This window comes from Suncus etruscus, chromosome 12 (genome assembly GCF_024139225.1).
Source record: "Suncus etruscus isolate mSunEtr1 chromosome 12, mSunEtr1.pri.cur, whole genome shotgun sequence".
In the NCBI taxonomy this organism is placed as follows: domain Eukaryota; kingdom Metazoa; phylum Chordata; class Mammalia; order Eulipotyphla; family Soricidae; genus Suncus; species Suncus etruscus.
The window spans coordinates 15,937,461-15,950,051 of record NC_064859.1 but is presented as its reverse complement, the minus strand read 5'-3'; the positions used below and the strand labels follow the sequence as shown (position 1 = coordinate 15,950,051).

At 37.7% G+C, this 12,591-nt stretch overlaps 1 protein-coding gene across 20 annotated transcripts in view; it reads left to right on the top strand.

Moving 5' to 3' along the window:
* Nucleotides 1-12,591, top strand: part of NRXN1 (neurexin 1) — a 1,163,035-nt gene that overhangs the window by 119,944 nt on the left and 1,030,500 nt on the right. For 15 of the 20 annotated variants that reach the window (XM_049784303.1, XM_049784317.1, XM_049784316.1 and 12 more), the window contains exon 3: nucleotides 10,664-10,681. The exons of the other annotated variants lie outside the window; for them this stretch is intronic. In XM_049784303.1, the coding sequence (XP_049640260.1) occupies nucleotides 10,664-10,681 (18 nt within the window). The remainder of the gene's footprint in view (nucleotides 1-10,663; nucleotides 10,682-12,591) is intronic. 20 annotated transcript variants of the gene reach the window in all.

The following is a 12,591-nucleotide window of genomic DNA, read 5'->3' as shown; positions in this document are numbered from 1 at the left end:
ATCATTATATTGTATATAAGCACACTGCCATCATTAGTAAAATGATATCTTCAGGTAACTAATTCCAAATTTGTGAGAGAAACATGCCTCATAGAAAAGAACTATAACACTATATTATAACCACTATAATAGTGGTTTTATGGTACTATTTTAATTTGGTAAACCAAAGAAATAACCATTTATCTACTTCAGCAAAGTTCATTTCACATACACAGCAGGATTTGGGGCAACAGAACTAAGTCAAGATTTTTCTGTTAACCCAGAACTTTTCCCTAACCTGACAATGTTCAAATGTCAAACAAGTCATTTCACTTTTAACATTACTAAAGAAGCACACATTCCTTTAACTTTCCACCATGGCGTGCTTTTTTATCTGTTGCTGCCCCAAACCAAAATAGTCTAAAGTTTCATATGAATCTGGAAAGAAGAAAAATCTATACAATTAAAAAAAGAAAGTATTTTTAACTTTGTTTTTGTTAAATCCAAATATCAAGTAGGAAGGAAAAAATAATACATGAACTACTTTCAATAGGAACATTCAAGAATGATGATCAGTGTTAGGTTATCAGCAGATAAAACTGTCCACATACTGAAATAATGTCAAACTATCTCTCTCTAAGTTAACTAATTTTCAATTACCTAAAGCCAACCAATAGATACAAAAAGGGGAAAATAAAATGAAACCATTCAGTGATTGAATAAGAAAACCTGTAAAAACCAAAGGAAGTTTGCTTTAAGCCACTCATGCTGCTTTATTAGGGGTCAACATAAAACTCTGATTCAAATAGGGCTTTTAAAAAATTCTGTCTTCTGAAAGACTTTTTTGTGGATTGAGTGAAGTCAGGACTTGTATATTACTGAGCATGATTGGATTTGGGTGTAAGGAGTCCATTAAGAAAACTCTTTCTCTTGGGGCCTGAGTGGTAGCACAGCAGTAGAGCATTTGCCTTGCATGTAGCCAATCCAGGACGGACAGGTTCAATTCCCAGCATCCCATTAGGTTTCCTGAACTTGCCAGGAGCAATTTCTGAGAGCAGAGTCAGGAGTAAACCCTGAGCATTGCTGGGTATGCTCCCCCCACCGAAAAGCAAAACAAGAAAACTCTCTTTAGATATAGAACTCAGAGGGGAACGTGGGAAGGTAGTTTGGGGTCAGTAGCAACCTCTGTGGTCTCTATGTCTTAGTTAATAATGCAATACCTCAGTTTTAAGGGGTTTCATCCATGACTTTCATTAGCTGAATGTTCTTTCCTAAAGTCCTAAGGAGTACAATTGTAAAACTGGTGTCAGCTGTGGGCGAGTTTTGATGTTGAGCGTTTTGTTTACTTGACATTATAACTTTAGGTTGCTATTAGCGATTCTCTTAACTTGGCCCGGACTGTTTGCAATCCCATTCACTAGTCTTTTGCAGACAGAAATTAAAGGTATTCTGTTTATTCTTTTTGTAATCTTGTTGTTACTCCCTATTGTTTTTGTTTGTTTTGTTTTGCTACCTTTTTCTCCTTTTTCCCCTTCCTTCTTCTAAATGGATATTTATAACACCTAGACAGACACCTCCTAGTTTTTCTTTTTTTTTTGTTTTTGTTTGCCTTCCCCCACCCTTTATGGTACCAAGACCAGACAGTCGAATGTTCATTTTGTGAAAATAAAAACTGAGCAGACATGAATACAAAATCCAGTGTCAACGACAACAGAATTGATACCCAATATACAACAAGCTGTACAAGAGGGGAACAGTTGCACTAGCATTATGGGGGTAAAGGAGGGAGCTGTGGGATGCATGCTGGGAACAGAGGTGGAGGGAGGACAACACTGGTTGTGGGAATGCCCCTCATTCATTGTCACTATGTGGCTCAAATATTACTTTGAAAAAATTGTAATTCACTTTGACCACAATAAAAAAAAGAGAATGAACGAAATTAAAGTTACCAAAGTAATTTATAGATTGTCTTGGCGCTTATTTCTCCTCTAAATTTCCAGGTTTAAATGTTTTACTCTGTAGCTAAATACTCTTATTTTAATGACTACCTTAAATGAAGCGAGTTTTTAAATTTTGGTTTATAAAAGCACAAGTTTTATTCTAAATATGCAACTAATTATTTCCATAAAATAATAAAATGAAACTTTTCTGTGTCTCTGGAATGTCACAGTGACCTTTGAAGAGAAATAATTCAGAAATAATTGCATCACATGTGGCCCACCCCAATTTGATCCTTAGACCATATTGCTAGTGTGGTCTGTTACCAAATTAAATCCAATCAGATTTTATATATTTAAAAAATAAAATATAAAAATACCAATGCCCTGTACCAAATAATCCCATCATAATATTTATTTGTTTTATTAAACACCTTCTAGCTCAGGCAAGAGAGACAGCGCAGCAGATAAAATGCTTGCTAAGAATGCAGCTGACCAGGGTGTGATCCACTGCATCTCTGTCCTAAGTCTGCCATGAATATTCACTAAGCAAAGAGCCAGGAGTAACCCCTGAGTATCACTGAGTATGGCTCAAAAGCCAAAAAAATAAAGTTAAAAATAAAACCTTTCCATGTTGCTGGGCGTGCCTGGACTCTGGACAATGAAGAAGCAAGTGACACAGTCCTTCAGGGGTCCTCAAACTTTTTAAACAGGGGGCCAATTCACTGTCCCTCAGACCATTGGAGGGTCTGACTATAGTAAAAACAAAACTTATGAACGAATTCTTATGCACACTGCATCTATCTTATTTTGCAATGAAGAAACAAACAGATACAAATACAATATGTGGCCCGCGGACCATAGTTTGAGGACCACTGTTAGATCCTTCCACCTGTTCTCAGGAAATACCAGTCATGGGGATGTGCTCTGTGTTCTACATATTAAGTTAATTTAAAATTAAATTTATCAAGAAAAAAATAAGCACATGGAAACAGGATACTGAGACCCTTGACCTCTGTGGTGGTGTTTCTGCTTCTGTAAGAGAGGGTTCCCTTGCCAATTGCCTGGCCTCTGACAGGGACAGCAGAACACCCACTCATGGCTTCTTACCTCATCCCACTGGCAGCTTGTCATTTGTTTTCGTTAGGGTTCATGCCATTTTATACCTCCTGCCCCCAATAAATGCTGACTTGTAAGGAAAAACTTTTAGCAAGTCAAATATTTCCAACAGATGTTTTGCCCACAATTATTGTGCTCTTAAATATATTAAGTTGATGCAGCCCTTTTCCGATAGTTTTTAGCTAGAACTTATTGTCCCATTTAATGTTTTCTCAATTCACTATTAACTTTAACCATTGAAATGTTAAGTATTATCAAATGATGCAGTTATAGTTGCATTAGTTCTCATGTTTCTACTTTTGCTGTTGTTTTGTTCCTTACATGCCCTTTGAAACAATAGGCACTATATTTAACCTTGCTTAAATAAAACAAAATAATGAGCATAGAAATACCAGCATGAACATTCATGACTACTGAAACATCTTCAGATAATTGGTGAAAACATGTTTCCAATTCTGGTTCTTTCAAAAAAGATTACTTTCTATTTCTTTTTTTTTTTTTTTTTTATTTAAACACCTTGATTACATACATGATTGTGTTTGGGTTTCAGTCATAAAAGGAACACCACCCATCACCAGTGCAACATTCCCATCACCCAAGTCCCAAATCACCCTCCTCCCCACCCAACCCCCGCCTGTACCCTAAACAGGCTCTACATTTCCCTCATACATTCTCAATATTAGGACAGTTCAAAATGTAGTTATTTCTCTAACTAAACTCATCACTCTTTGTGGTGAGCTTCCTGAGGTGAGCTGGAACTTCCAGCTCTTTTCTCTTTTGTGTCTGAAAATTATTATTACAAGGGTGTCTTTCATTTTTCTTAAAACCCATAGATGAGTGAGACCATTCTGCGTTTTTCTCTCTCTCTCTGACTTATTTCACTCAGCATAATAGTTTCCATGTACATCCATGTATAGGAAAATTTCATGACTTCATCTCTCCTGACAGCTGCATAATATTCCATTGTGTATATGTACCACAGTTTCTTTAGCCATTCATCTGTTGAAGGGCATCTTGGTTGTTTCCAGAGTCTTGCTATGGTAAATAGAGCTGCAATGAATATAGGTGTAAGGAAGGGGTTTTTGTATTGTATTTTTGTGTTCCTAGGGTATATTCCTAGGAGTGGTATAGCTGGATCGTATGGGAGCTCGATTTCCAGTTTTTGGAGGAATCTCCATATCGCTTTCCATAAAGGTTGAACTAGACAGCATTCCCACCAGCAGTGGATAAGAGTTCCTTTCTCTCCACATCCCCGCCAACACTGTTTATTCTCATTCTTTGTGATGTGTGCCATTCTCTGGGGTGTGAGGTGGTATCTCATCGTTGTTTTGATTTGCATCTCCCTGATGATTAGTGATGTGGAACATTTTTTCATGTGTCTTTTGGCCATGCGTATTTCTTCTTTGTCAAAGTGTCTGTTCATTTCTTCTCCCCATTTTTTGATGGGGTTAGATGTTTTTTTCTTGTAAAGTTCTGTCAGTGCCTTGTATATTTTGGAGATTAGCCCCTTATCTGATGGGTATTGGGTGAATAGTTTCTCCCACTCAGTGGGTGGCTCTTGTATCCTGGGCACTATTTCCTTTGAGGTGCAGAAGCTTCTCAGCTTAATATATTCCCATCTGTTAATCTCTGCTTTCACTTGCTTGGAGAGTGCAGTTTCCTCCTTGAAGATGCCTGTAATGTCCTGTAGTGTTTTGCCTATGTGCTGTTCTATATATCTTATGGTTTTGGGGCTGATATCGAGGTCTTTAATCCATTTGGATTTTACCTTTGTACATGATGTTAGCTGGGGGTCTAAGTTTAATTTTTTGCAAGTGGCTATCCAATTGTGCCAACACCACTTGTTGAAGAGGCTTTCCCTGCTCCATTTAGGATTTCCTGCTCCTTTATCAAAAATTAGATGGTTGTATCTCTGGGGAACATTTTCTGAGTATTCAAGCCTATTCCACTGATCTGAGGACCTATCCTTATTCCAATACCATGCTGTTTTGATAACTGTTGCTTTGTAGTACAGTTTAAAGTTGGGAAAAGTAATTCCTCCCATATTCTTTTTCCCAATGATTGCTTTAGCTATTCGAGGGTGTTTATTGTTCCAAATGAATTTCAAAAGTGTCTGATCCACTTCTTTGAAGAATGTCATGGGTATCTTTAGAGGGATGGCATTAAATCTGTATAATGCCTTGGGGAGTATTGACATTTTGATGATGTTAATCCTGCCAATCCATGAGCAGGGTATGTGTTTCCATTTCCGTGTGTCCTCTCTTATTTCTTGGAGCAGAGTTTTATAGTTTTCTTTGTATAGGTCCTTCACATATTTAGTCAAGTTGATTCCAAGATATTTGAGTTTGTGTGGTACTATTGTGAATGGGGTTGTTTTCTTAATGTCCATTTCTTCTTTATTACTGTTGGTGTATAGAAAGGCCATTGATTTTTGTGTGTTAATTTTGTAGCCTGCCACCTTGCTATATGAGTCTATTGTTTCTAGAAGCTTTTTGATAGAGTCTTTAGGGTTTTCTAAGTAGAGTATCATGTCATCTGCAAACAGTGAGAGCTTGGCTTCTTCCTTTCCTATCTGGATTCCCTTGATATCCTTTTCTTGCCTAATCGCTATAGCAAGTACTTCCAGTGCTATGTTGAATAGGAGTGGTGAGAGAGGACAGCCTTGTCTTGTGCCAGAATTTAGAGGGAAGGCTTTCAGTTTTTCTCCATTGAGGATAATATTTGCCACTGGCTTGTGGTAGATGGCCTTCACTATATTGAGAAAGGTTCCCTCCATTCCCATCTTGCTGAGAGTTTTGATCAAGAATGGGTGTTGGACCTTATCAAATGCTTTCTCTGCATCTATTGATATGATCATGTGGTTTTTATTTTTCTTGTTATTGATGTTGTGTATTATGTTGATAGATTTACGGATGTTAAACCAGCCTTGCATTCCTGGGATGAAACCTACTTGATCGTAGTGGATGATCTTCTTAATGAGGCATTGAATCCTATTTGCCAGGATTTTGTTGAGGATCTTTGCATCTGCATTCATCAGTGATATTGGTCTGTAATTTTCTTTTTTGGTAGCGTCTCTGTCTGGTTTAGGTATCAAGGTGATGTTGGCTTCATAAAAGCTATTTGGAAGTGTTTCTGTTTGTTCAATTTCATGAAAGAGTCTTGCCAAGATTGGCAGTAGTTCCTCTTGGAAAGTTTGATAGAATTCATTAGTGAATCCATCTGGACCTGGGCTTTTGTTTTTCGGCAGACATTTGATTACTGTTTTAATTTCATCAATGGTGATGGGGGTGTTTAGCTATGCTACATCCTCTTCCTTCAACCGTGGAAGATTATAAGAGTCCAAGAATTTATCCATTTCTTCCAGGTTCTCATTTTTAGTGGCGTAGAGTTTTTCAAAGTAGTTTCTGATTACCCTTTGAATCTCTGTCATATCAGTAGTGATCTCTCCTTTTTCATTCCTGATACGAGTTATCAAGTTTCTCTCTCTCTCTTTCTTTGTTAGGTTTGCCAGTGGTCTATCAATCTTGTTTATTTTTTCAAAGAACCAACTTCTGCTTTCGTTGATCTTTCGGATTGTTTTTTGAGTTTCCACTTCGTTGATTTCTGCTCTCAGCTTTGTTATTTCCTTCTGTCTTCCTGTTCTTGGGTCCTTTTGTTGAGCATTTTCTAGTTCTATTAGCTGTGTCATTAAGCTACTCAGGTAAGCTCCTTCTTCCTTCCTGATGTGTGCTTGCAAAGCTATAAATTTTCCTCTCAGTACTGCTTTTGCTGTGTCCCATAAGTTCTGAGAGTTTGTGTCTTTATTGTCATTTGTTTCCAGGAACCTTTTTATTTCCTCCTTGATTTCATCTCGGACCCACTGGTTATTGAGCATGAGGCTGTTTAACTTCCAGGTGTTAAAGTGTTTCTTCTGAGTCCCTTTGGAGTTCACAAATAATTTCAGAGCCTTGTGGTCAGCGAAGGTAGTCTGCAAAATTTCTATCCTCTTGATCTTATGGAGGTATGTTTTATGTGCCAGCATGTAGTCTATCCTGGAGAATGTCCCATGTACATTGGAGAAGAATGTGTATCCAGGTTTCTGGGGATGGAGTGTCCTATATATATCCACTAGGCCTCTTTCTTCCATTTCTCTCCTCAGGTCTAGTATATTCTTGTTGGGTTTCAGTCTGGTTGACCTGTCCAGTGTTGACAAAGCCGTGTTTAGGTCCCCCACAATTATTGTGTTGTTGTTGATATTATTTTTCAGATTTGTCAGCAGTTGTATTAAATATTTTGCTGGCCCCTCATTCGGTGCATATATGTTTAGGAGAATTAATTCTTCCTGCTCTACGTACCCCTTGATTAATATAAAATGTCCGTCTTTGTCCCTTACAACCTTCCTGAGTATAAAGTTTGCATTATCTGATATTAGTATGGCCACTCCAGCTTTTTTATGGGTGTTGTTTGCTTGGATAACTTTTCTCCAGCCTTTTATTTTGAGTCTATGTTTGTTCTGACTATTCAGGTGCGTTTCTTGTAGGCAGCAGAAGGTTGGATTGAGTTTTTTGATCCATTTAGCCACTCTGTGTCTCTTAACTGGTGCATTTAGTCCATTGACGTTGAGAGAAAGAATTGTCCTGGGATTTAACGCCATCTTTATTTCAAAATTTGGTGTGTCTTTTGGGTAGTCTTGTCTTAGATTAGGTCTTTCAGTTTTTCTCTTAAGACTGGTTTTGTGTCTGTGAAGTTTCTGAGCTGTTTTTTTTCTGTGAAACCATGTATTCTTCCATCAAACCGGAAAGTGAGTTTTGCTGGGTATAGTATTCTGGGTGAAGCATTCATTTCATTCAGTCTTGTCACAATATCCCACCACTGCTTTCTGGCATTGAGCGTTTCTGGTGACAGGTCTGCTGTAAATCTCAGGGAAGCTTGCTTGAACATGATTTCCCCTTTTGATCTTGCTGTTTTCAGAATTCTGTCTCTATCTGTGGGATTTGTCATTGTGACTAGGATGTGTCTTGGGGTGGTTTTTCTGGGGTCTCTTTTGGTTGGTACTCTTCGGGCATGCAGGATTTGATCACATATATTCTTTAGCTCTGGAAGTTTCTCTTTAATGATGTTCTTGACCATTGATTCTTCCTGGAAATTTTCTTCCTGGGTCTCTGGGACTCCAATGATTCTTAAGTTGTTTCTGTTGATCTTATCATAGACTTCTATTTTCGTCTGTTCCCATTCTTTGACTAATTTTTCCATTGTCTGCTCATTTGCTTTAAGTTTTTTGTCCAATCTCTCCTGCTGTATGGAATTGTTATGTATCTCATCTTCCACAGCACCAAGTCTATTCTCAGCTTCTGATACCCTGTCCCAGAGCTTATCCATTTTGTCATTCACTTCGTTTACTGAGTTTTTCAGGCCTGTTAGTTGACATGTTATTTCAGTTTGGAGTTTTGTCATTTCTGCCTTCATATTTTCTTGGTTCTTATTAGTGTTCTGTTCAACTCGATCCATGGTTTCTTGGAGTCTGTTGAGCACCTTCCATATTGCTAGTCTAAAGTCCTTATCTGAGAGGTTGATTAGTTGTTCAGTCATTATCTGGTCCTCAGAATTGTCATCTTCATTCTCTATGTCTGATGCTGGCCTGCGCTGTTTCCCCATTGTCACATTTGTATTGTGGGTTTTTCTACGTGTTGTAGTGGTATTCATTGTCTATATGATGTAGGCAGCACACTCCTCTGGCTCCTCCCTTTCTGGATGGGCTGACTTGCCTCTAAGGGAGGGGAGTCCTCCGTGGATGAAGCCTCACACTGGGTCAAATCTTAGGCCCGAGCATGTAACAGAGAAGACAGTCCAGAGAGAAATGTTTGCTTCTGTGATATAGCGCCGTTCTTAGTGTGATTTTTCCTTCTTGTTGCAATGGAGTTCTTTCCTTAGAAAGAGTGCACGGCCGCGTAGCGAAGCGGAGCGGCCGTGCTCCTCTGAGCCTCTTTTTGCCCCACTCGCAAGAGTTTCACGCAAGAGGACAGTAGACAGACATAGACAGGTCACACTCACAGTCTTTCACAGCTGAGCCCCACTGGGCCGGTGTACTTTCGCGGATTTTCCCCGCCTGGTGTCACACACAGGGAGCCAGCTTTTGCAAAGGATAGCCGGTTTTTATGCTCTGAAGTCCCTCCCTGAAAATGGCGTCTGGGCGAGCGAGGTTTCTGGAGGCTCTTTTTGCCCCACTCGCAAGAGTTTCACGCAAGAGGACAGTAGACAGACATAGACAGGTCACACTCACAGTCTTTCACAGCTGAGCCCCACTGGGCCGGTGTACTTTCGCGGATTTTCCCCGCCTGGTGTCACACACAGGGAGCCAGCTTTTGCAAAGGATAGCCGGCTTTTATGCTCTGAAGTCCCTCCCTGAAAATGGCGTCTTACTTTCTATTTCTTACCTGGCTGACAAACCTTGCTTTTTAATTAAAACTTGAATTATACAATAGTGCTAATCATAATTTAAACCCTATATACTCATATGTAGAAAAAATATATAAAAGCATCTAGTTTGGGCCTGGAGAGATGGCACAGTGGCCTTTGCCTTGCAAGCAGCCTATCCAGGACCAAAGGTGGTTGGTTCGAATCCCGGTGTCCCCTATGGTCCCCTGTGCCTGCCAGGAGCTATTTCTGAACAGACAGCCAGGAGTAACCCCTGAGCACTGCCGGGTGTGGCCCAAAAACAAACAAACAAACAAACAAACAAACAAACAAACAAACGGCATCTAGTTTATGCCTGCCTTATATGCAAACATATATATGCACATATGGAAGCAAGCTTAATTATATGGACATGCCTAGATCATATCCAGATATCTGGATTGAAGGGAAAGTTTAATTAAATACTGTCATAACAGTGAGTAAATTCGTATTATATCCTAAACCGAAGTTCAAGTGAATGTCATAAATTTTGTGTAATAGCCCCCAAGTGGACTTTTTTCTAGTGTCTAATGACTCCTTTTCCACTTAACATTTTAATGATGTTTTAATAAAAGAAATAGTCATAATTTTGAGTAAAGTATAAACACAAAAAAAAATAAATGAGATAAATTACTGGATTTATTGCCTACTTTATGTTGTGTTTCTTTGAGGAAAGAAACCAAGTTATGGCAGTGCTTACAGACAAAGTAGTAAATGTTTTATTTATTTGATAGCACTAAAATCTCTAGTGAAATTTCCTGGTTATTTGTAATGATAATGTTTTCGATCCTTCTTTTTTTATTGAGGGGTGGGGTCCAAGTAAAAATCAGGATGTATGGGAAGAATCTTGGAGAATTGTTAAGGAAACAAGAGGTTTCAAAATGGCCTAGACTAGAGAGAAGGGAGAACCTACCAGGCCTGTAAGAGGAGTGACAGAAACAGTCCAGTGACAGATTTTTTTAAAAGATCTTTCTAAGACAAGGCAGTAACACTAATATTTTGGCCCATTCTGTAAATGCTGCCGATGGGAGGGCAGGTGCTTTGAGTTTCTGTTCCCCCTTTGAATGGTAGCAATGGAGAACTTGCATGATGTCTTGGTGCCTTGCATGATGAAGACATGCAAAGGCAAGATCCAGTCTGCATGCTGCTTAATGAATGTTTTTCCTTTTCTCTCCCTCCTTGTCATGTGCTTTCAGAAGACAACAATGTGGAAGGTGGGTGCTTTTTACCTTTCTTGCCAACTCTAATTTACTTTCTATGTCTTAGTATTAATGAGTACATCTCGAATGTGGACGGTAAGTGGATCTTCCTTCTGAGTACTTGCTGATTTCTGGATTGTATCTGATTTTTCATATAGAACTTGCACATATTAAATGTCATCAGCCCAAGAATATGCAACTCTTTAAGACTTAACTCCAGTCCTTGCCGAAATTAAGCAACCCAGGGAGAACCTTCAAATATTTAGCACCTTTGCAGTTCTATGTGGAACCATGATCCAATCCTGCTTCTTTTATTTTAAATGAGAAAATGCTTTTTGTGCAGTTTCCAAAACAGTGCATGATCCTGTGTTCATTTTTTCCAAGTGACTTTTCTGTTTGATTTGTTCAGTATCAAATCATCTCAAGCCCATTGTTTAGTTTCAGATTATTTGATCTATTTTTTTAAAGACAATAAAGTACTGTCATAAGTAGGCATATATTTAAAAAGAAATAAGCCATTGGCAGTGGAATTGAAAACTTTTCAGCACTCAGCCTGGCTCTTGGTAAGTATATTTATTAGTTAAGTAAAACTCTAATAAACTTTCTCTAAAATTATCTCCCAAGGACTTTGATATAGTTAGACATTTTCCCCTGTAAAATCAAAAATAAAGTGTATCAGATTAACAAGTATTGCTTAATTATTGATATTACTATGTCAGAGTATTAAGTTAGCATATTTTGCTATAATATTTTGGAACACAGTCATTCTGTAAAACTAATGGGGATTTTTATAGAATAATGAATTTCTTGTTAAAGAGTTTTCATCTAAGGTCATAACTGAACAGTAAATAGATTTGAACTGGTGATCTGGTTCAATTGTAGAACACAAAAATTTTGAGTATGATGCCATGGCTAGGTTCAATTCCTGACACTTCAAAAATAAATTAATAAACCAAAGTTGCTCACATTTAATATCTTAGAAAAGACTTTAAGGGGGCTAGAGTGGGGGCGTGGAATGGGAAGGCACCTGCCTTGCCAGTGCTAGCATAAGATGGACTACGATTTGATCCCCCAGCATACCTATATGGTCCACCAAGCCAGGAATGATTTTTGAGCGCATAGTCAGGAATAACCCCTGAGCATCACCAGGTGTTGCCAAAAAAAAAAAAAAATAACAAAAAAAAATACAGGGAAAAGACTTTAAAGTTTGACTTTAAAGTATCATCAGTTTCTGGATTCAGCATTTTTTCTAATTCTTTCATTGATGTTGTACAGTTAGCTGAACAGCATAACTATTTTATTATTTTAGTGAGAGATATGATCTTTAAAAGAAGACAATATTTTTGCAAACAGTGACTCTATCTGAGTATGTTTTTCTTATACTATATTCATTGCATGCAAGTTAAAACTGATATTGCTCTAAAGGTCTGATATCTTTCAAAATTAATTAGTCTCATTTAGATTGTGAATGTTAATTGAAATCAAATAACTTTTTAAAAGTATTTTTTTGGCTTTTCCTTAACCATCTTGTAAAATGTTTCATAATTTTTATTTTATTCTCTTTAAATAAAATTGCATTTCATGGGGCTTTAAAATCAGCCTAATAAACCTGAATGCCTCTCTTCCTTATGAGACAAGATTATCTCATGAAAAATTTGGACAAGATATTCCAAATATAATATTATAATAAAACATATTCAGTCAAATTTTAACATTCCTATATGTAATGCACCATAACAATATAACTGAGTTTCTAGTGGCTAGAAGATTATGTGAAGAATATGAATTGGGCTAAATTAATTTTTATCCTTATTAAAGTGATTCAAAAACACCAGACATTCCTAAAATTAGTTAAAAAGTATATATTATGTAGCTATCCTTTACTGATTTAAGCTGCAAAATAATCTAACTAGTGGGCCGGAGAG